The sequence below is a fragment of the Plecotus auritus genome, assembly GCF_963455305.1.
Source record: "Plecotus auritus genome assembly, chromosome: 8".
NCBI lineage: Eukaryota > Metazoa > Chordata > Mammalia > Chiroptera > Vespertilionidae > Plecotus > Plecotus auritus.
In genome coordinates this window covers 161,602,557-161,628,125 of record NC_137782.1, presented here as the reverse complement: position 1 = coordinate 161,628,125, position 25,569 = coordinate 161,602,557, and the positions used below count along the sequence as shown (strand labels likewise).

Genomic DNA, 25,569 nt, shown 5'->3' with positions numbered 1-25,569 from the left:
AAGTGTCAGTTTGGGTAAGCTGCCACCTTGAAGCAATACTTCTGAAGTCCCAAGGGGAATGAGCCAACTAGGTGGATCCTTTGCATTCCAGTGCCCCTGCCATATACTTATGGATGCTTTAAGAGAGTTAGTTGGGCCCAAAAGTCTTAAAGAAAGGAGAAATGGGGCTAAGATAAAAGAGTGGAGATGGGGGATGGAAAATCTGGACTGCAAAGATAACAGGGAAAAACAAGAGACCAAGGGGCAACTGTGGTGGGTTAGAAAGAGCACTGATTTTGAGTCAGAAGTCCTGGTCTTCATACCAGTTGCACTTTCAGTAGTAGCATGGTTCTAGATATGTTACCTCTGTGAACCTCAATGACTTCATCTGTAAAATGGGATAGCATAGTTAGGTTGTTGTGAAGACTAAAGAAGTCTTTCAAACTGATGTGCACATTGTGAGGCACCCTACAAAAATTAATTAAAATGGCAGAGCACCAACCAAAGGTGGCTGGGAAAAGAAGCCAGGGAGAGTGGGAATATGAACATGGCGCAAATGCCCAAGTCAACAAATACAAAATAACTCTGCTGTCAATGAAAACCTGTAAGTAGATATGTTTGAAAGTCACTTCTGAAAGAGACCTTGAAGAAGGGATGGAGAATTTTGGGGGTGGAGAGAAACTGCTCCCAGCAAGACAATGTAAGATGACAAGTTAGGTCACAGTGGCTGGAGAGGAGACAATGATTTGTTGTCTAACTCTCCAGCCATGATGGGACTATAACTAATGAGGTTATTCTGGTTACAAAGTAAGCATTCAGCCCCCTAATGAAAAACTCTTTGGTGACTGGTGTTAGGAAAAGAAAAAACAAACTGGCAGCTTATTATTAGTTCCATAGCAAGTTAATTAATTTTTACCAGTCACTTCAGGTCACTTGCAGGCCGGATCATCTGTCTCACTCCACTGAACAGCTGGAGGGATGGCAGATGTGTTCTGGTTCTGAGATAGGTGGGGCCAACTACATGGCCAAAAAACCATGAGCACTCTTCCTGATCCTTTCTTCCGAGGAACCCTCTAGCCAGGCCAAAGGATTGCAATTCCATGAGATACAAATAAAAGAAAAATACTTAGAATGAGGTTATTCCCACCTCTGTCCATCCGTCATTCGAATGAAAAGCAGAGTGCCATGGTGCACTGAACACTGTGGAGCTTGCAAAAGTTCTAGTCCACCTTTCCCAGTGAAGAGATCTAGAACTATGATAAAGTTGCTTAACTTCTCCAGGCTTCACCTAGCTCACCTGAACTGCCCACCTGCATGGAAAGATGCTCATTTGGTGTCTCTTCTAGTGCGAGGAAATTTGAGTTAATAAATATGTCCTTTTTAGATAAATGTCAGGCCAAATTTTACTGAACACCCTTTCAGATAGAAATCAGTGTCCTGGTATAGACCCTCCTCAGAGTTGGGAGAGCAAAGGCTAAGAAAATGCTCTAATAAAACACCCATGTATTTGCACAGGCCTCAAAAAATATTAGCATTTTTTAAAAGATATAACATGCAAGTATGATGAATGCCATTTGTTTTAGCATGCATAAAATTTTCTTAATCATGTGTGCTGCATAATATATGATACACATGTATAACATGTATTATATATTCACCCCCAGAATAGACCAAGATAAAGTGGCTCATAACTACACAAAAGCAGGGACCATAAGTTGAATACCCTCTTTAGGCTACTGTTCAGCTGCTGTGGTTTTTAAATCTCTTATATTTTGTTCTAAATTATAAAGTTTTCAGCAAAAAGAAAAAAATAAAATTGGGGAGGGACTCATTATCTCATGTCACCACATACATCTTGCTGTGCTTTCAGAATTGCCTTTCCTCCACCTTTTCTTGAATAAGGGACTATATAGCCCAAGCTTTAACATCTATTCAGGTGCTCATGAGCCATGGTTTCTTCTCCTCCTGCCTCCCCCAGCACACACATTCCCTGTCAAGACTACAGCAGGTAGTTAGCAGGAATGATGGGGATCCTCTAAACCCAATCAAACAAAAGAATTAGTGGCTGATAGAGAGATTTGCAGTCTCACCAGAACAATGCTGCTTAATGAAATAAGCGTAGCATCTATAGACAGCACTTCATGTCCCATGACAAATCAACTGGTGATGGTTGCTAGGCAAGTATGTATGACTAAACATCACCACATCTGGGAGTGGGGCTCCTCTGGTTTGGGAAAGTGAGCTGAGGAGATGCTCGCCCTTCAATTTGGTCTATTCTGGGGGTGTGTCTTATTCTGGGGGTCTCTTCTGCCATTGCTGTCTACTGTGATTTAGCACTGCATAGGGCCTGGGCTGCTCACAAAAGATGGCCACATGCTTTATATGAGAAGCCCCATAAGAAAGGTGAGACAGTCGAACTGCCCTGTTATATATCAGGAAGCTGAAAGTTCACAGAGATAAAGCTAATTACCTATCTTGGAGCTGAGACTAGACCCAAGATATTAAAAAAGCAAGCAAGCAGCTTATCAAGTAAACAGACACCAAAATAAAAACCATCCCTTCTTTACATTGACAATATCTGTCCTCGGGGACAATTCTCTCTAACTCAATACCCACTTGTAAAGGGAGTGTGGCTGTTAGTTCCCAAAAATTTAATTTATGTATTTATGTATGTATGTATAAACACATGTATCTTTTTTTATTTGGGGGTTGTGCTCTTCATAAAATATTAAATATAAGCAATTTGATCAATCTCTTACCCTTCTTCCCTACTTTCTCTTCCATCTCTATCTCCTTTCTTCTCTCCTATTCTGTGCCTTCTCCCTTTTCCTTATCTTCATATGACTCTTTCTTACATATTGTCATTTTCTGTATTATTAGCTAGAATATGTCTTTTGAAAAGACTAACACACCCATCTCAAGGCATCGCAAAATAAGCAGCCCTTTAATATACTAGTATACAGTTTTGGAAGGAAGCCTTGACTTGAGTAAGCATGTCCCTTATGTACCATGGAAAATGGAGGCACCAAGAGTCTCCTGCGGGGGGGGGGGGGGGGGAGGGGGGGGCGGGGAGGATCCCCTCTGGGGCCCAGCCAGGGCTCTGCACCCACAGACCCCTAACACGATTGCTGACTGGTTGTGTGATTTAACTCTATTCCAGGAGATAGTGTACCAGCTGAATAAAGAAAGTACACAGACTGACTGTGAACACAGACCAAAGAACATTGTAAAGTCTGAGTCATCTGTGCCCAATTTGTTCAGAGGAGTCGGGAACAAATAGTTCAAGAAGAGGGGCAAACCCAGGTCTCAGCTGATCCCTCCAGAGGCCCCTCTTCTCTGGAAGTTTCCCAAGGGGACAAGGCCACCCCCTGGATGCAATCCACCCAACTCTGTCAATCCTCAGACCAATGCTTAATATTCTCCCCTCTTTCCTTTCCAAGAGATGGGGCGTGATGTTGAAGGAAAGGAATATAGACACACAGGAGGAAGTGAGGGCAAAAGGAGGAATGAAGGAAACAAGAAGAAGACTGGGGCAAAGAAAAAGAGCAGAAATAGAGTGCTCAAAGCCAGGGGACAGGGGAGGAGGCACGGGGAAAGGCAGCAAGCAGTCAGCCAGGGGAGGCTGGGACTTTCCTTCCAATCAGGAGTGTACGGGAGGGCCCCGATTTCCTCCCTTTGGAACCTTCTCTCCATTTCCATTATTTTCGGTCTCTTTCTGAACAAACAAAATAGAAACAGACTCATAGACACAGAGAACAGAGTGATGGATGCCAGAGTGGAGGAAGGTTGGGGGACTGGGTGAAAAAGGTAAAAGGATTGAGAAGTAAAGATTGGTGGTTACAAAATAGTTATCGGGATGCACAGTACAGCATAGGGAATATAGTCAACTAGAGGCCCGGTGCACGAAATTCATGCACAGGGAGGGGTGTGTGTCCCTCAGCCCAGCCTGCACACTCTTCAATCTGGGACCCTCATAATCCAGGACTGCTGGCTCCCAACCACTCGCCTGCCTGCCTGCCTAATTGTCCCTAACCACTTCTGTCTGCCAGCCTGATCACCCCCTAACCACTCCCCTGCCGGCCTGATTGATGCCTAACTGCTCCCCTGCTGGCCCGATTTCCCCTAACTGCCCTCCCCTGCCAGCCTGGTCACCCCTAACCATCCTCCCCTGCAGGCCTGGTCATCCCACACTACCCTCCCCTGCTGGCCCAGTAACCCCTAACTGCCCTCTCTTGCCAGCCTGGTCACCCCTAACTGCCCTCCCCAGCCAGCTTGGTCACCCCTAACTGTGCTCCCCTGCTGGCCTGGTTCCCTCCAACTGCCCTCCTGTGCAGGCCTGGTTCCCCCCAACTGTTCTCCTCTGCCAGCCTGGTCACTCCTAACTGCCCTCCCCTGCAAGCCTGGTCACCCCTAACTGCTCTCCCCTTCAGGCCTGGACCCCCCCCCCCAACTGCCCTCCCCTATAGGCCTTGGTCTCCCCCAACTGTCCTCCCTGCAGGCCTGGTTGTCCCCAACTGCCCTTCCCTGCAGGCCTGGGTCTCCCCCAACTGCCCTCTCCTGCAGGCCTGGTCGCCCCAACTGCCCACCTCTGCCAGCCTGGTCACCCCTAACTGCCCTCCCCTGCAGGCCTGATCGCTCACAACTGCTGTTCCCTGCTGGCCATCTTGTGGCAGCGATCTTGTGTCCACATGGGGGTGGCCATCTTTGACCTCATGGAAGCGGCCATCTTGTGTGTTGGAGTGATGGTCAATTTGCATATTAATCTTTTATTAGATAGGATAATATTATAATAACTATGTACGATGCCAGGTGGGTACTTGAAATACCTGGGGATCACTTTATAAAGTATATGACTATCTAACCATTATGCTGTACATCTGAAACTAATAAAGTATAGTGAATGTAAACTGTAATTAAAAACTAAAATTTAAAGGTAAATAAATATATTTTAAAGTGCTGAATAATGCAAAAAATGGTTTCACTGGTCCTCTCTCCCCTCTTTCATTTTTTTAGGAAATGTCCTCTCATTATTTTCATCAGAACATATGGACATCCATCACTTCAGATCTGTTATCTATCCTTCAAGCAATTCATTTGAAGATATTTTTCCACACCAAGACAGTGTCTTCCTCCAGGAATTTGTGTGCCAGTTTTTATAATACAGCTTTTGATGCTTATCATGTTTGTGGCATATATCACTTTGATGACAGCATAAGCTGCCTGGAACAAGAACCATGCCTTATACTACAATGTTTTTCTCAAGATTCCTAGAAAGGTGTTCAGTAGATACCAGGTGCTTAAGAGCTGCCTGACGACTGACAAGAAACCAGAGATTTGTCTGTTCATACACCGACTCATAGGAAGTCTGACTATTAGACTAATCCTTCCTGCACTGAACACATTCTCGGAATAACATTGACGTTCCATAAATTCATGTACAGCTACCACTGTATTTTCTTAAAGGGCAATTCATAAATCAGAGCAGACTAAACTGTGGGCCTAATTTCCCCATTGAAACTCATAATATTCATCTTCCCAAGAAACCATAAAACATGATTCCAAAATGACCTAGTGATTATATCTTGGGGACATAGCAAAAAGTTTAAGTAAAAATGTCTTGATTACACTGACACAATATTCTTTCATGAAGCTATGCTCTTATTAATCACTTCAGGTGAGTCAAAGTAAACATAATCAGTCAAAGCTTTAAAGGAAAGAAAATTCTTAGTCCAAAACTGATTGCTCTCCCTCCCTTTCTCCTTCCCACTGTCGTCCTTCGCTCCCTCCCCCGTTCTCTCAGCAACTTTCACCCAAGAACGAGCATACACAGTGATGACAGCTGGGAGATCTGGCATGATCTCCCTCTATTGAGTTTAACCTCATGGGGACCATTTCAAGAGGACTGGATTGTATTTTGGGTGACTCACAGTTGTATCACGTATCTAAGATAGTGATTTCTAACCAGTATCAGGCACACTGGTGTGCTGTAAGAACTTTTAAACATGCAATATCTGACTATTTAGTCAGGGCACTGACCTCTTTTCCCTTATATTGTCAAATAAAACAATGGTGTGAATGAATCAAAAAGCCATTTGGTGTGAATGAATCAAAATTATACCTAGCTTTTTTGTCAGGTCGGCAAAAAATATATTTTTTGGTGTGTCACAGAATTTTAGTAATTAGTTTATGTGTGCCATGAGATGAAAAAGGTTGAAAATTGCTGATCTAAGACATATTTAATATCTTCTCACCACAATTTTTTAAATTTAAATTCTTTATTGTTTAAAGTCTCACCACAATTTGTAATGAATCAGGCAATATCTTCAACTAGTTTCACCCTCTTTTGTTTAACATTTAAAGGAAAGCATAGGACAAAATCGAACTTTAAACATCAGGGATGTGTAAGTTTAGACTTGGTTCCATGTAACAATGCACAAACATCACAAGTAGGTCTAGTCTATAACCTGATATGTTTCAGGTCAGGATATTTTCAATGCTTCTCTCTAGTGTTTGCCTGTATGTCAAGTAAAGAAATAATGAAATGCTTGGCTCCAGGCTGAAAGCACCCTGAAAGTGACTTTTGAAAATGTTTCCTTGTTACACTGAAACAACAAAATAAGACTGGAAGAAAGAAAGGAGGGTGATATCTGTGGGAATTCCCTTGTTTTCTTAATTCCTCATTTACTTTCTCCTACTTAATACAGCTTTTCCAATTCTTCCCCAGGCAAAACCTTCAGAGGTGTTTGTCCTACAAGTTCTGCTCCTATTGCCAGTGTTTCTGAGATCCAGGAGTGGCAGCTCAGTGTCAGCCTATCAAGACTTCACTTCTATAAGCAAAGGTAGCTCAGAGCCTTGATTTGCCTAAGTCCAGAGAAACTCTCCATGGGATGATACAAAACCAACCTCACACCCTAGCTGGTTTGCTCAGCGGATAGAGCGTTGGCCTGCGAACTGAAGGGTCCCAGGTTTGATTCTGGTTAAGGGCATATCCGCTGGGTTCGGGCTTGATACCCAGTAGGGGGTGTGCAGCCAATCAATGATTCTCTCTCATCATTGATGTTTCTATCTCCCCCTTCCTCTCTGAAATCAATAAAAATATATTTAAAAAAACCAACAACCAACAACCTCATGGTCTGCTGGTTTTGAGCTCCATTTCTTAGATAGTGGTATTACTAAATACCCAGTTGCCTGGACTATACAATTAAATTAATATTGATTCTTTTATCTTCAGCTACCAAGACAGATCTCAGATTCAAAGCCTTCTTTCTACTTCCAATGTGACTGCTCTGGTTTGGGTCTTTGTCTGTAAATTGACTTAAGCAGCCTCTTACCTGGCTGTGTTTTGGCCACTCTTTACTCATATTCCTCCTCCATCACTGTTAAAGTGATCTTGGTATTACAATATCTGGCCAAGTCATACCCCTCTATTTATAAGCTCATTAAAGTTCTCCTATTTGCTCTCTGCCTAATGAAGTCTGGATTCCTTAATGTGACTTTTAAGGTCCTTCTTCACAAGTTGGTTCTGAACTGTCTTTTCATCCTCATGTCTTACTACAACACCCACATTGCTCCTTGCCTCCACCCAGAATGGCTTCTAGCTGTTGAACCTCAACTTTGCTTTGCACAGTCCTATGTTTTACATAGACAACCCATCACTTCATCCCCACAAAACACTTAGGGCTGCTCTGATCACTGTTAGAGTTTATAGATCATTTACAGAGGTTCAGTAACTTGTCTGATTTCACTCACTAGTCTCCATCCTCTGGCTGTGTTACAGGATTCCAGGGCAGGAGGAATATGGAAACTGAGACAGGAAAATTAAAACAAGGCCAAACAGTATGGGCAATGTGCAGCCAGCTTGTAACTAACAAATCATTATTTTCCCCAGCCAAGAACACAAGAGCAAATGATTAAAAAATCTCCCTAATGAGAGAATGCAGAAAGGGAGGGGAAAGGGGAAAGGACAAAAAAAGGGTCATTTTACCCACTAAGCAGAGAAGGCTGCAATCTCAAGACTTGGCGAGATAAAGTTGCCAGGTGCTTCTCATGAATTCTGGGAAGGCCACAACAAAGTAGAAAAAAAAGGGACCTTGAGAAATCATCTGTACTAAAATATTCAGCAGAGGAATTTTGAGACCCATAAATAGGAGGATATATAACACCTCAGACCCCCACCCCACTTGCTCTTCAGATTAGCTGAGAGCCCATCTGTGCTTTATAAACCAGATGTATAGGTTTGCTTGCTTTACTTTTTCAATAAAGGTGCATGCTTTAATTGCTTTAATAAATTGGCTTTTCACAACGCAGTCAAGGTCTCCTATACAAATTCATTTATATGAGAAGATAAGGATTGAGGTTGGGGACAGCCCTCTCCACTGACTCAGGGGGCTGTCCTGCCCAGTAACACCTCTCTGGTGTTGGTGAGAAGTACCTATAACAGCTAAATTGCCCTTTCCTTTTCTATCCTATATAAAAACCTACCTTTCCTTTAACCCCTGGTAAAATGTCATCTCCGCTTCAAAGCTGGCCTCAACAACCTTTGGCTCTCCCAAACTCCCCTTCTTCCCCATCTAATGTTGCTTTCAGCCTCCTCTGTCTTTCCACGGAATTTTGTTTAAATTTGATTACAGCAATAACCACTACCAGTTTAATGTGTCTGTCACCTACTCTAAATATGAACTATTCTTTATGTCTTATGCATTTATGACATCCTTTATCCTTTATGTTTACCATGGGCCTGATAAATAGTAGGTAGTATTTAATTATAGGGTTGAGTGCTAGTCTCTAAGGTGTTGGAGGCTCCCAGGTGTTATGGGTTGAAAGGGTCCCTATGCAGGATAAGCATGGGGTGACAAAGATAGGTGGCGCTCTTGTCTAAGGCCATTATACGTACTCATCATTCAGAGTTAGAGTTGAAGTTCATTATATTGTTTGTATCCATACGGCTTCTCATGGGACCCAGAATGAGGCTACACCCATGATTGGAAACCAGGTAGACTTGATAGCTTTCAAAGAATTTTTTCATTAAAACACACAGATAAGACATACTATAAATTTCACTCACGTAAGAGCTGCCTCCTCTTCTTCCTGAGAAGTAATGAAATAATTAAATAGAACCGACCCCTGACCTGAACCTCCCCGCCCCACATCTCCTCACTGTGATGCATCGCTGCTTCTCATTCCCGTCTGCTATCCTGTCACCATGCTGAAGTTCACACAACAGTGCTCATCTCTGGCCATTTTCAATTAATTTCCTTAGTAAAATTTCATGAGACACTATCAAACCTTTTGCTAAAATCAAGATATATTACATCGACTCTATTCCTTTAGTCTACTAATCAAAAAAGCAATCAACTTTGTCTGGCATGATTTGTTCTTTTAAAACCCATAATGCTTATTGCTCATAATTCCATTATCCTAGATAGTATTTTTTCCTCTTAATATGTGTTTCACTATTTTAATAGGGATTGAATTACTAGATGGTCGTTTCTAGAGTCCCTTTTCCCCTTGCTGCTTTGAAAGTCTGCTACCTAATTAGATCCTATCAAAAAATTGTATTTCCTTATTCTGTTGCATCACAGAAGAATAAAAAGGGGCTTCCAGGAGTCACTTGGTCAATGTCCCTGTTTTTTCATGAGGCTTTCATCACCTTCCTGAACCCTTCTAGACTACTATCCATTATTCACTGTCTCCCAAACAGGGGCAGCTAAGACCTCCTCTAATAACTGAATCAATGATACACAACCTTAGGCTCAGGAAACACTTCCTAATTTCTCATCCAAGTCCCTTCAAAAGGAGGATCGTATGGTAGAGAGGGCACAGATTTGAGTTCAAATCCTGCGTGTGCCATTTACTAGCTGTGTGACTTTATTTCGTTTTTAAATGGGAAGTAAATAAGAATTTTGAAATAAAAACATTTAAAAATGTTATGTGTTGACCTGGACAGTGTTTTCAGTGGTTAGTGTCAGCCTGTTCACACAACGGTCAATTCCTGGTCAAGGGCACATACCTGGGTTGCAGGTTCACTCTCTGCCCCAGTCGAAGCGCTTGCAGGAGGCAACCAGTTGATGTGTCTCTCTCACATCGATGTTTCTCTCTCTCTCCCCCTCCCTTCCTTCCTTCCTTCACCTTTCTCTGAAAAACAATGGATAAAAATATACTCAGGTGAGGATTAACAAAAAAAATTATTTTTAATTACAAAAGAAATACATGGAAAAAAATCTAACTTCTCCAACCAAAATTCTACTTTCCAGAAGTAACTGGTGATAATGGTTTGATATATATGCTTCCAGGATATTATCTATATCTAAATAAATATATACAACCCAAAATGAGGCCATGATATGCATATTGTTTTACAATCTACATTTTTAGGTTTTTTTAGATTTTTGTTTTTATTTTTTATTTCAGAGAGAGGAAAGGAGAGAAAGAGAGAGATAGAAACATCAATGATGTGAGAGAATCATCTCTCAGCTGGGATCGAACCTACAACCTGGGCATGTGACCTGACCTCCTGGTTCATGGGTTAGTGCTCGACCATTGAGCCATACCAGCCAGTACATTCTTAATTTAACTATTAACATCCTCCATGTATATATCTAAAATTTTTTCACAAAAAGTACATATTAATTTTGCAGTTAAATTTGTTTAGATATATCCTATTTAATTTTGCTGTCCCTGTTAATAGATATTTATCATTGTTTTCAATTTTTTTTCTCTATTCTCAAATAATACTGACAATGAATATGATAATATTTAAACAATGAAAAACAAATGAGAGAAAGGGTGAGAACTATGAGACCATAAGAATAGCCCACTAAAAGCAGCCTTCCACTCCCCTAAGAGAACTTGATGGGGCACAGACACTGAAGGAGGCCTCATCCTTGGTCACCTTGAACAATAGAATGGCCCAGAGGAGCAACCTTCACTCACCAAGTGTGAATATCACTGTGGAATTTTCTAAATCCTCCTTGGACACTGCTGCTTATACCCTAAGTGTTCTTGGGCAAGTTCTTTATGTTCTCAGGAACTCAGCTTATTTATAAAATAGTTATAAACTTTCTGATCATAACTATTGCCACCACTTATTGAGTATTTACTATATGCCAAACATTATGTCCAAAAGAGCTTTAATGCATTATCTTGTTCAATTCTCACTAAATCCCTTTGAAATGCATGAGATGATTCTCAACTTTAATTGCAGTTTTAGTCTTATTATTAAATTGTAAATTATTTACATATTCTGGATACAAGTCTTTTATATGATATATGATTTGCCAATATTTTCTCCTAGTCTGTAGCTTGTTATTTCATTTTCTTAATGGTGTCTCTTAAGCACAAAAGTTTTGAATTTTGATAAGGTATAACTTACTAATTTTTCATTTATTGTGATTTTAGTGTCATACCTAAGAAGTATTTTCCCAACACAAGACCACAATTTCTTCCTTTCCCCCAAGTTTTAGCTCTCACATATAAGTCTATGATTTATGATTAATTAATTTTTGCATATGGTATGAAATAAGGGTCTAAGTTTGTTTATTTAATTTTGTATATGGATATCCAATTATCCAAGCACTACTTGTTGAAAAGACTATCATTCCCACATTGAATTGCCTAGGCACCCTCATCAAAAATCAAATGATCATAAACATAAGAATTTATTTTTGGTCTCTCAATTATGTTCCATTGATATACATGCCTGTCCTTCCCCCAAAATTATACTGTCTCTATTACTTTGGCTTTATATTAAGTTTTAAAATCAGGTAATGCAAGTTCTCCAATTTTTTTATTTTTTAAAGATCATCTTGTTTATTCTAGGTCCTTTGCACTTTCATATAAATTTTAGGCTACAAAATATAAAGCCTTCTGGGATTTTGATAGGGATTGCATTTAATTTACAGATCAATTTGGTGAGAAATGTCATCTTATACTATTGAGTTTTCCAATCCATGAAAATGCAATGTCTCTTTTTGTTTATATTATCCTTAATTTCTTTCAGCAATGCTCTACAGTTTTCAGTGTGCAAAGTTTACACTTCTTTTGTTAAATCTATTACTATTTTCTTCTTTTTGATGCCTTTGTCATGTGAATTGTTTTCTTAATTTCCCTTTAGAAATTGTCTGTTGTTAAACATAGAAATATGATTTTTGTATATGATTTTGTATCTTTTAATATTAATAAATTTATTTGCTCTAATAGTTTTGTTTTTTTGTGTGTGTGTGTGAATTCTTTTAGATTTTCTAAATAAAGGACCAAGTGTCTTGCTAAGGGAAATTTTTATTTTTTTCTTTTCAATCTTAATGCCTTCAATTTATCTCCTTGCTTCCTCCCTCCCATCCTTCCTCCCCTTTTCTTTCCTCCTCCCCTCCCTTCCTTCCTTCTCTTTATTTTCCTTATTGCACTAGCTAGATTTAATGTTGAACAGAAGTGAAGAAAGCAGAAATCCTTGCCTTGTTCCTAGTCTTGAGGGAAAGTTTTCATTCTTTCATCAAGTATGCAGTTAGGTATGGTTTTTCAAAGATACCATTTTTTTCAGGTTTCAGAAATTCCCTTCTATTCCTAGTTTGTAGAGAGATTTTTAAAAATCATAAATAGATGTTGGAATTTATCATATTCCTTTTGTGTTTCTAATGAGATGGTCACATGGTTTATGTCCTTTATCCTATTAATATGGATTACTGCATTGTTTTGTAGATGTTAAACCAACCTTGAATTTCTGGATAAATTCCAGTTGATCACAGTATCATCCTTTTCATATGCTGCTGGATTGTATTTGCTAATATTTTGTTAAGGATTTTGTATATATGTATATAAGGAATATTGGTAAGTGGCTTTCTTTGTGATGTCTTTTTTAGCTATATTATCAGCAAAAAGTGAATGGGATTATAGAATGATCTGGGATGTTCACTCTATTTTCTTAGAGTACATGAAGAATTAGTGTTATTTGTTCCTTAAATACTTGATAGAATTCACCAGCGAAGACATCTGGGTTTAAATGCTTTTTTCTTTGTGGGACAATTTCAGTCACTAAAATAAGTTATTTACTTGTTGTCATAGGTGTGATCAAAATTTTCTATTTTTTCTAGAGTTAATTCTGGTAATTTATATCTTTCTAGGAACTGGTCCATTTTACCTAAGTTGTCTAATTTATTGGCAAAATCATATTTGTAATATATTCTTATAATCATTTAATTTCTTTAGGGTAAGTAGTAATATTATCTGCTTCATTCCTGATTTTGATAATTTGTTGTCTTTTTTCTCTTTTTCTCGCATTGGTTAGTCTAATGAAAGGTTTGTCAATTTTGTTGATCTTGCCAAAGAACCAACTTTCAGTTTCATTAGTTCTCACTATTGTTTTCTCTGTTTTCTATTTCAGTGATGTCTTTAATCTTTATTTCTTTTCCTCTGCATGATTTGGGTTTCCAGTAATTTTTGTTTGTTTGCTTCTTGAAATAGAAGCTTAAGCTTGGATTTGAAACTTTTTTTTTTCTAATATAGGCATTTCAAGTTATACATTTCTCTCCAAGCATTTTTAAAGTTTTGTCCCATAAGTTTTGTTACATTTTAATTTTCATGTAAACTATTTTCTAATTTCCCTTGATTTCTTCTTTTATAAATTGATTATTTAATTTCCTAATACTTGTGGGTTTTCCAGATTTTTTTCTGTTGTTAACTCCTAATTTAACCCATTATAGTTGAAGAACACATTTTGTAGGAATTCTATTATTGAGACTTATTTTTAGCCTACCATATGATCTATCCTGGAGAAAGTTTTCTGTACACTTAAAAGGAATGTGAATCCTATAGTCCTTGGGTAGAATGTTCTATATTTTTCAGGTAGGTCCAGTTGGTTGATAGTATTATTCAAGTCTTCTATATATTTCTCTTTTAGTTCTATTCATTGTTGGGAATGAATAATTGAAATCTCCAACTCTAATTGTTAAATTATCTGTTTCTCCGTTAAATTATGGCAGTTTTGCTTCATGTGATTTGAGGCTCTATTGCTAGATACATATACATTTATAATCATTATACCTTCCTGGTGAATCGACTTTTTTATAAATATCAAATGTCTATCTTTTCCTTAGTAATTTATTGTTTTAAATTCCATTTGTCTGATATTAAGGTGGCTACTCCCACTCTCTTATGGTTACTATTTGCATAGTATCTCCTTTTCTATCCTTTTACTTTCAACTTCTTTGAATTGATGGTGTACCTCTCGTAGAAAGCATATGGTTGATCTTGCTTTTTTTATCTAGTCTGACAATCTCTGTCTTTTGATTGACTGGGCTATTTATATTAATACTAGGGGCCTGGTGCACGAATTCGTGCATGGGTGGGGTCCGGCAATAGGGGATGATGGGGGAGGGGTGCCTGCCGGGGGGGTGGGAGGGGCCATGGGAGGTTGGCCCCAGCAGCAAGCTAACCAACAGCTGATTTTGCAAGGAATTGGGCTCCCTCCTCCCTCCTAACTGGCTCCGGTGTGTGGGTGAACCAGATTCGGGGCTGTCAGGGCCCCAGCAGCAGGTTAACCAATGTCCAATTCTGCGAGGAATTGGGTTCCCTCCTCCTTCCTGTCTGGGTCCGGGGTGCAGGCAAACCAGATTCAGGGCTGTCAGGGCCCCAGCAGCAAGGTCTGGGTCAGTGCACATCATAGCTACCGGCCAGTCATCTGGTCATAATGGTCGCTTAGGCTTTTATATAAGACCAGTTTCCTCTGTCTAAAGGTTACTATCCTATCTAATAAAAGAGTAATATGCAAATTAACCATCACTTCATGACAAAATGGTGGCCCCCATAGCCACAAGATGGCGGCACCCAGTCCCCTCAGCCCCACTGCTGGAGTGTCCGGGCCTGTCCACCGGAGCAGCGAGGCTGGATCTGCCACCAGAAGGGGCGGATCTAGCCTCCCCGCTCCACAGCTGCTGCAGCATCTGGGCCTGTCAGCCCTGCGGGGGTTCGCAGGGACCGAGCAGCGAGGCTGGATCCGCTCCCAGACATGGCAGACAGAGCCTGGATAGCAGGGTTTGGGGGCTTCCTCAGCAAGGTGGCGGTGGGAACACCCCCAAGCTCCACAGACAGAGCCTGGACAGCAGGGCATGGGGGCTTCCTTAGTGTGTCGGTGTCGGCGAAGCCCCCAGGCCTGGCAGACAGAGCACACTGCAGGGCATTGGGGCTTCCTTTGCATGGCGCATGGCGGTGGCAGGCAGAGTGGAGAGCAGGGCATGGGGGCTTCATCTCCATGGCTGCAGCGAAACCCGCAGGCTCCGCAGAGAGCAGAGAACCATGGGAGTGGGCCTAAGCCATCAGTAGGACATCCCCTGAGAGCTCCTGGATTGTAGAGGGTGCAGGTTGGGCTGAGGGACCCCCGTGCACGAATTTCGTGCACCGGGACTCTAGTGTGTGTGTGTGTGTGTGTGTATAGTGATTTGGTTGGGTTTACATTAGTCTTTTCTATTTAACTTTTATATCTCTCTTATCTTTTTGGTTCCTCCATTCCTACTTGACTGCTAAGTATTTTTCAGTGTAACATTTAAAAACTTCTCTTGATTTTTTAAAACATTTTTGGAGTTATTTTCTTGGTGGTTCCTTTATACTACATGCATCTGAACTTATCACAACCTATTTCAGATTAATATTAACTCAATTCCAGTAAAATATAGAAACTTAGCCCAAATATAGCTCCACTCCATTTCCTACCCTTTGTGCTATTATTGTCATATATATTACTTGTATATGTGTCAGCCCAACAATATAGCTTTGTAGGTGTGCATTTATGAAAGACATAATCTTATGTCTTTCAAAGATGTTAAGAAAAGAAATAAGAGAAAACATATTTATTGAGTCTTTTATATTAACCCACATATCTACTATTTCTGGTATTTTTCAAGGTATCTCCTGGTATTATTTCATTTTAGCCTGAAGGACTTACTTTAATATTTATTGTAAGGCAATTCTGCTAGCAACTTTGGATTCCAATTTTCTCCTCTGAAGATTGTTGTTGATCCTTTTGTAATTGCTGTTTTGTTTTGTTTCTTTCTTAGGTTAGTTTGTTTCTTTGTTTAATAACTTGGCTGAGTTGTATCTGTGGAATCTTTTCTCTGCAATGTGTGACTGCTAATATCTCTGTTCAGCTGTTTTTTTTTCTAATGTTCTTGTTTTTATTTTTTACTCTGGCTTCCTTTGGGACATCTGTGTGTAGCTTAGTGGTCTATTAATATTTAGACAGAGGATGTGCTCAAACACCTTGAACCAGTAAGATTTCTGTCTTTTTTAATCCTCACCCAAGAATATGTTTGTGTGTGTTTTTAAAGTTGATTTAGAGAGAGGAAAGGAGAGAGGGAGTGGGAGAGGGAGGGAGAGAGGGAGGGAGGGGGAGAGAGAGAGACACATCAATGTGAGAGAGAAACATGATCAGTTGTCTCAGGTATGCGCCTGGACTGGAGAGTCAAACCCGCAACCTACATATGTACTCTGACCAGGAACTGAACCCACAACCTTTTGGTGTATAGGATGATGCTCCAAAGAACTGAGCCAGCCTGCCAGGGCAAGATTCTGTCTTTTTCTAATAGGTCTATGTGTGGGTAAGGGAGTGCTAATCTCTTTCATGTCTCATGTGCATATACATACAGTCCTAGAAGGTTGTGGCTAGCCTGGACCCTTTGCCATCTCCATTGGGAATACAGATAGTCTCATAGAATATGCCTGCCCTAACCATGAAAGAGACTCAAGCTAGGAAACATTGTGTTTTAGGAAGAGTTTGTTAAAAAGTAAAGAATTTGGGATTCCATTTTCAAAAACTGAAATTCAAGATCCAGCCCTGCCACATCCTGGCTTTGTACACTTGAACCATGTACTTCTCTCTAAGCTTTCATCTGTGGGCCAAGAATTATTCCATGAATGTCTGCTTCTTACGGGAACTTAGGCCAGGTTCTTGGGACATCACAAAGAATGAGAAAGACCAGTTTCCTCTGCCTAAAGCTTACTATTTAGCCTCAGTTTAACAATCTGTAAGTTAGGGAAACTAATAATACCCATCTCGCTGTGTTATGAAAATAAGTTGTGATGGTGGATGGAAAAGCACTTTGCAATCTGTAGCTCCTATTTCCTTTGGGACAGAGCCCAGGGCCAGCCCCTGACTGCTCACTGCAGGCCCTGTGCATGTGATTTCACGGCCTCCTCCCGCCACAGAAACAGCTGTGGCATTGCCGCAGCTTCCTTCCACGTGCATGGAAGGCTCATCCAGTTCCATCGCATTAGGCACTCAACTTCTCTAGGCCTCTGCCAGGGTTGCCTTCAGCCCTTATTACCTACAGGAGTCAAGCTCCCAGACACAACTGCTTATTTCTAGCCTCAGATCCTGCTGCTGCTATGTATTTCTGTTCTATTTCTGATCCACAAAGATGTGTGCTCTGTTCCCAGTGGACAGGGTAGTCGACAGGTAGCTTCATTGGATACCTTCTACAATAATTGCAAGGAATTTTTGTCAAAGGCCCAGTCAGTCATCCAAGCCTTGCTTTTTCTGGAAGGGTGCCCCAAAAGCACACCACATTTTCTACAGACTTGATCAAGATGTGCTGTACTAGTTTCCTACTGCTGCTGTAACAAATTACCAGAAACTCAGTGGCTTAAAATGACACAAATGTATTATCTTACAGTTCTGGAGGTCAGAAGTCTAAAATGGGTTGGCAGGGCTGCATTCCTTCTAGGCAAGAGTCTATGGAGAACCTATGTTCTTGCCTTTTTTTCCAGATGCTAGAAACTGCCTGCATTTCTTCCCTCATGTCCTCTTCCTCTGTCTTCAATGCCAATAACTGCTGTGCTGCTGCTGTACATGGCACTGTAACCCCCTTGATTTTAGATGTCCCTTTGACCTAGCTTTTAATCTGCAATGTCCTGCATTTGGAAGGGACTTACAGATGTTAGTTTAATAAAGAAATATATGATCCAAAGAATAAGTAAAATTTTAAAATAGATACAAACTATATCATATAATTAAATGACCATTGAATCTCTCTCTCTGGCCTCTGCTTCCATCAGCACATCGCTCCAACTCTGGCTCTCCTACTTCTCTCTTTCTTGATCCCCAGTGGCTTCATTGGGCCCATCCAGATAATCCAGAATAATCTCATCTGCAAAGTCCCCTTTGATATGAAAGGCAACATATGCCCAGGCTCTGAGGATCAGGACTTCTTTGGGCAGTCATCATTTCATCTGCCACACTAGCCCACAACACTGTACTGTGAGCTCTCTTCAGGCTCCCTAGCCTCCAGGGGCTAACCTGACAAATTCATCTGTGCTAATAGATGCAGGAGCCCCTGTGTCTTCCTCCAGGCTGCCACACAGGTTTCTAGAGGCAATGCTTCCATCTTGATGTGTGATCCAAAGAGTGGCCTGAACCATGGGGCTATCAGGCATGTGTATATATGTGTATGTGTGTGTGTGTGTTTGTGTATGTGTGAACCCACTCACATGTAGGTGTACTAATCAATGACTGAAGAGGCTACTTTATGAGGGCCAAGTCAACGAGCCAATAAAGCCCAAAGGTAGAATTGGTGGTGAATGATAAGTTTCTAGAGGAAGGAGGATACGCTAGTCAGACCTTTATCACTCCAGTTGCCTATCAACACCTCAAAGGGTCAAGGGTCGGAGCATGAAACTGAGAACCAATTAATCAGCCAACTGCAGCCTCCAGTGACTGTGGGCATAAAGGGGGCTGTGTCCTGAGAGAAACTCCCCATCCAAGCTGCACTTAAGGTCAAAATGTGGCCCAGGTTCCAGCTAACACTGGAATAGAGTCTACCTGAGAGGTGTTCAGGGATTCTTTTAAGAATATTGCAAACCCTTGGGTGGGGGAAGGAATTGAAGGAAGGATGTAAACTGCTGGTAATTAATCTGGACCCCTCTGAACCTGCCTGACATAACTTCCTGAAGGGTCTGAGACTCCACATGCCAACCTACATATAGGGAGAGAAAAATCAGCATGTAGTCAAATAGTGGTCCCCAAAATACATGTTCAAGTGCAAATCCCTGGTACCTGTGAAGTTGACCCTATTTGGAAACAGGGCCTTTGAAGATGTAATTAAGGATCTTCAAATGATATCAAGCTGGATTTAAGATGGGACCTAAATCTAGTGACATGTGTCCCTGTAAGAGACAGATTTGAAATAGAGACACAGAGGAGAACGCCATGTAAAGATGGAGGCAGAGATTGTAGTGATGCATCTACAAGTCAAGGAACACCACAGATGACCTGCAATCACCAGTAGCCAGAAAGGAGGCATGGAATGGGTTCTCCTGCAGAGCATCCAAAAGGTACCAACCCTTCCAATTCCTTGGTTTTGGACTACTGGCTTCCACAACTGGGAGGGAACAAATTTCTGTTGTTTTAAGCCACCCACCTTATATTAATTTGATATAGTAGCTACAAGAAACTAACACACAAAGGTATAACAGGAATGGACCAGAAGGCTGGATGACCCGATTTTGGCACTGTGGTGCCCTAGTCATCTGTGACAGCATTGCTAGCCATTCCAGAACTCTAGGACAATGTTTCTCAATATTTTGAAAACAAAGTCATCTTGGTAAACAGAAGAATCTCAGTAGCAGAGTTCCACCCAGGTCCTCCACCAAAAACAAAAAACCCTTGAGAATCGGTGCCCTGAAGAAATGTGAGTTGATATAGGAAGAGTCAGCCCCTCCTAGCTAGTTTACTCCCATTCTTCTTGTATAAGCATATGAGTGAGGGCTTGGGAAGGGGCTTTGAAGAGGGGCTACTAATCCATTTTCCATTTTCAAGCTAGTGTACATGAAAGAGATCAAAAGCTTGTCTTTCTGGAGAAGAAAAAATATGTTCTTTTGACTACATTCTAAGACACTGGAAGTAGCAGAAATCAAACATACCCCTAGGACTTCTTGAAAAGTCACAGAATGCCTCAACCTGATAATTCCTCAGACTTTATTAATTCATAATATTGTGTTCCATCAAGATCATCACTTTTTATTATCTTGCTGCTTTGAATTGAATCCCGCTCATTATTCTCATCTACAGGGGCCATAAATTAAAATCATGTAGAATTTAAAATCTTACAGTTCATTATCTATGATTGGTATTATCTCACTGCTTTTTTCTGGCCCTTCTATACCTCCTGACAAGAAATATCGCAATAGAGTCTAAAAACCATCTAACCAATAAATGTTGAGTTTTTTAAAAAAAACTTTAGTAACTATACTAGCCTAAAGGGCACCCATCACTCCTCCTTACCTCAACAACCAGCATACTTTCTGCCAAAAAAAGGCAGAAAAGGTGAGATTCTAAAGAGTTGGGAGTTAGAACTGGAATGTAGGTCCTTGTTTTGCCATTGTGCAGATTGGGCATGTCACCCTTCACCTTTACCTCTTTCTCTGAAAGCCAAGGGACACTATGATACACAAGCCTGCTTCATGAGGAACAACCCTACTTCAAGCAACAGGTAGTGATGTAATTAGTTGACTCAAAAAGTAATGTGCGGCCCATTACTGAAAGCTCTGAATGCCTCTCAGTGACATTCCAGAAGTGTCCCTATGACCTGGGAGGCAGGTTCCTTGTTTCTAAGACTGATCAAGGATGTGTGAGTATAGACTCCCCTGTTAGACCCCAGGAAAAATAAACACAAGTTTCTAACAGTGGTGAGATCTCTACAAGTTATGTTTGGATATGTTTGTTCACTAAAGATTTTGATGAAGTAGACTGGTATAGCCACAGTGGCATTTGTCTGGCTATTCACATCATTGTCTTTAGTGATGTGACATACTACCATGTTTGAAAGAGCAATGATTTTTCAGTGATAGAAGTTGGCAAAAATCACTAAAAAATGAATATTCCAATCTTGATTGATTTACCTAATTGGAAAATGTTCACATTCAGTACATGCCCTGGTTCTTGGGACCCAGTTTTATAAAAACATAAAGGCATTGATAGATTTCCACATTGATAAGTGATTGTCCTTCCCTCCACTCCTCCTTCTTTTCTTTTTTTCTCACAGTACTCAGTGTAATATGCAGATGTCAGAGGTCACAAGATAGAGGATGGAGGAGGAGAAATAGGCAAAGAGTGGCAATGCATAAACTATTGGCATTGTTTTTAAAATTGTTTAAAAATTTTAAATGCACTGGATTTCAAAGTTATAAAATCTGACTTCACAATAGAGACTTGCCTCTCTCTCCTGATCTCACTGAACTGTGATCATAATTCAATAGTTATCAAATAAAAACCCTACAGTAATGAAAAATACATGTACTGCCAGGACTATTTCTGGAGCTGGGAATTGGAATCCAGAGATATCCCTAGAGGTGGCTGAATGGGAGTAAGTCTGAAAAAGGGGCTTACATCAAAAGTACAACATATCTAACTATGCCTCAGAATCATCTGAGACACTTATAAAATCATACAATTTCCGGAGTCCCATGGAAATTGAAGCTGCAATGAAATATGTTTTTCATCTACCACATGAACAAAAATGACAGTCTGACAATACCAGACACTGGTGAGGGGTACAGTCCTAGGAAAGAATACTAACACATCCCTATTGGGGGCTATAGCTTGGTGCCATCACTTTGGAAAATAGATCAGCACTACTCATTAGAATGGAAGCTGCACCCCATGACCCAGCAATCCCATTTCTAGATCTATGCTAGAGGACAGTGGTCAGCAAACTCATTAGTCAACAGAGCCAAATATCAACAGTACAACGATTAAAATTTCTTTTGAGAGCCAAATTTTTTAAACTTCTTCTAATGCCACTTCTTCAAACTAGACTCGCCCAGGCCATGGTATTTTGTGGAAGAGCCACACTCAAGGGACCAAAGAGCCACATGTGGCTCGCAAGCCGCAGTTTGCCAACCTCTGCTCTAGGAAAACTCTTAGACATGCTCATGCATGAAGGTATATACAAAAATGCTTACATTAGTGCTGCTGGCAATAGTAAAAACCTGGAAACAATCCAAATGTCTAATGAAAGTAGAAGAGATAAATGGTGAGATTTTCATGCAATAGATTAAAAACTAAATGAACCACAGTAACAAGCATCAAAATGGACAAACCACAAAATGACAGTATTATGCCATTTATATAACAGTTTGCAAACCTGGTCCATATGTTGTCTGGGGCTACATACATAAGTGGTGAAGCCATAAACAAAAGCAAACTCATGATGAACACAAAATACAGGGTAGTGTTTACCTCTGAGAAAGGAAGATATTTAAAAATATTTTTAAATGTATTGATTTGAGAGAGAGATTGATTTGTTGTTCTGCTTATAGGAAGAGATTTTTATCTAGGTGGGGGATAGATTGTAAAGGGATGGACAACATTCAAATTCCTACACTTGGTGGTGAGAACACAAGTGTTGATTTTATTGTAATCTTTAGTCTATGCATATATGTTATATCTACATTTTTGCACATGCTAAATTTTATAATAAAAATTTGAAAACACACAGATTTCTAAACTCCATCTCAGATCTATTGAATCATAGTTTCAGCTAGGGGGTCTGTGCAGTATTTTGTATAACTTCTCCAGAATATTTGGATGCACTATCAGGTTAAGAGCCACTCACCTACATACAAACACACATTCCCTACAATACACATCAATATCCAGGTGAAAGCAGCTTAAAATATAAATCAAGGTCAGGCAATTTCAAGAGGCATAAAGAAAGAAAAGGTTAGCCTGGGAGAGTGTGTAGGAAAAAATGGTCTCTCACCGCAGGGCTCCAGGCTGATGAGGAAGCCTAAGAGCCATTAGTTACCTTTGTGCCAACTCCAACGACCCCCTAGAGCTTTCCTGAGCCAGGTCCCTGTTAGATTCCAAGTAAGGTAATCACCCCCAGAAATGGGCCCAGGGAAGGTTCTTGCCATAACCTTTGCTACAAAGAAGAAACACAGTGTGGCAGAAAGTGTCCATGTTTAGGACACATCACAACAGACATCTAGACTTGGACCCACATGTACATGCTTGTGTGATTTTCGGCAAGTCGTTTGCTCTCTCTGAGCCTAGCTTTCCCACTTCCCTGTCTCCCTCATAAAACTGGAATCCAGTGAGACAGTGTGGGTGAAAAGGCTTTGCAAACTGAAAGTACCATGTCAGTTATTATTTCTTCCTAAAAGCCAAATACTAGTACATAGGCTGTCAATTCTGAGTCAGCAGTTATCTGGGTCCAAGGAATTAGGAGCTCTAAAATTTGCCATAGAGAGACTTGAAGGCAGGAGTAGGGTTTAGTGCCTCTACATCTTTCTCTTAAATCTCACCAAATATTTAACAAGCACCCACTACTTCTCCAGAGCCTCCCTTTTCCAGTCCATGATAATTCAGAAAGGGATGTTCATAAACAGCTCTGGACTACCAGAAGCACCTTGAATGCTAATAAGTAGCCTGAATATTCATTCATTAATGGCTTTGAAACTAACATTTAATCCAGTTACACAATACCTTCCAAATTAGGATTGCCAGATTTAGCAAATAAAATAGGGCACTGAATTAAATTTATAATTTTTAGTATGATTAGAATAATTTTTAAAGTATAAATATGTCCCAACTATTGCATGAGATATAAGAAAAATAGTTTGTTCCTCAAGTTTAACTGGGTATCTTGTTTTTATCTGGCAACACTGTTCCAAATGGACACCACAGATCAGCACTTTTTCCTACATCTTACATTGGGAAATCTGCATGAAAGAGAGTCATGAAATCCTGTTTCCATTACTTGGTAAGAGAATAAAGGGTTGGATTGATCTTAAAATTGGACTTGCATCCTCTCCTTCCTTGTTTAGCTCTAGAAGGCATGGAGAGGCACAGATACTAAAAGCAGGTTTCAAAGGAAATGGAGTAGAGCACGGGTGGGGATGCCTTAACTTTCCAAACAGAAATGGACATTCCAGCCATCCTGGCCCATCCAGAACACTTGGCAGTAGCCTCTGCCCTTACCTCTCGGCATCTCCTTGGCATGCTCTGCCTCGGGCCCGTCCAGCAGGTCCATCTGGGAGGCCTCCTCCGAGGGGACACGGCGCCAGGACCAGCTCTGGTTCCTGAGGTCATGCAGTGGAGGGGAGTACTCCAGCTCACAGGGGAAGTCAAAGCTGCACTCCAGCCCTGCAATGACAGTGACACCCAATGGTGAGTGGAGCAAACTGTTTCCCAAACATGACCGTCCAGCCCTAGAGCCTTACTCCTCCATTCCAGGAAGTTGGCCTTTGTCACACACGAATCTTCACCCTATTCTGAGGTGGTAAGTTGTCAACTTCACAAGTGGAGGGCTCCATGTTGGTGAAAAGGGGGCTAGGAGAGAAAAATGTGTTTTTTATGACTCAGAGTATGGGAGGTGTCCTCAGAGATGGCAGGAAAACTAACAGGTTGTACCCTGAGAAGCTCTGCATCCTAGGGGGCTACCTGGTGACATGGAGAGGACTGAGGTCAAGTGGGAAGCACCTGACTTTGCAATCAGATAGGTCTGGATCTAAGTCTGGCACTGTCATTTTCCAGCTGGTTATTCCAGGAAGTAAAATTAATTTCTTTGGCCTCAAATTTCCATACCTATACATTGGGGATGATAATTTCTACTTTGGAAGTTATCTGTAAGAACTAGTGGATATTGCATTATCTATGTATATGATCTTTGTCCATCACTGAGGCTCAGGAAAAATCCTAGTCAGGTCCTGCCCTATCTGTGAAGAGAAAGCCATAGGGAATGTAAGTCTTACTCACAGCCCTGTTTGCCAGCTCTATTGTCTACCCTTCAACCCCTCTCCAGAAAAGAGGGTCAACGTTATGCCAGCTAATCCACGTTATTCTCTCTTGAGGCAGGAATGGGGTCAGTCACTGGGTAAGGAGAAAGAAGGAAGAGGGATGTTTTATGATCTTTTTCTGGGCTTCTTTGGGGGATAATCATCCTTGTGTCCAAATCATCCCATTTTTGCTCTTCTTTTAGGATACAGTCACCTTCTCCTTCCCTTCCTTACTCATTGTGCATTACCCAAAGAAGATGAAGCACTTTTTACCGGGTAGGCTCTCAAAGCTAGCTGATGCATCAATAGAATCTATACCAAAATACAGATTATTCATCTACCTTTTACTTCATCATCTTCCCTCAGCATGGGGATGTGAAGAAAGAAATAATGTGATATAAAGAATGAACCTCTGGATTAGAAATTTGGGAGAATTTGGTGGTGTCCAGGCTTGGCCAGTCTCTTCTCATGTATGGAACTTTGTGCCCTCAATTGGAAAACAAGGGGTAGAGACAAGATGATTATAGTCTAGCTTGGCTGCTGACTTGCTGGCTACTTTGAATAAGCCACTTACCCTCACTGGGCCTCAAGTTCCTCAAAATGAGACCTGGATTAGCTGCTTTCTAAGGCCCATATGGATGTGACTTTTTTAAGGGTTCAAATTCTGGCTCTCAGAAGGGTTATAACTAATTTGATAAATAAAACTGTGTGGTGGTGCTAATGTGTGCAAAGTCCCAGTTATCACTGTGTGTTTTAATAGCTGATTCTGGGCTCTTGATATCTCATTCTCCAAGAAGAGTCTGCTGAAAATTTCAGAATGCAGAGAAGTGG

General features: G+C 40.8%; 1 protein-coding gene across 1 annotated transcript in view; it reads right to left on the bottom strand.

Moving 5' to 3' along the window:
* Positions 1-25,569, bottom strand: part of ALK (ALK receptor tyrosine kinase) — a 612,725-nt gene that overhangs the window by 383,854 nt on the left and 203,302 nt on the right. The window contains exon 3 of the mRNA XM_080686359.1: positions 23,942-24,106. Coding sequence (XP_080542485.1) covers positions 23,942-24,106 — 165 coding nt within the window. The remainder of the gene's footprint in view (positions 1-23,941; positions 24,107-25,569) is intronic.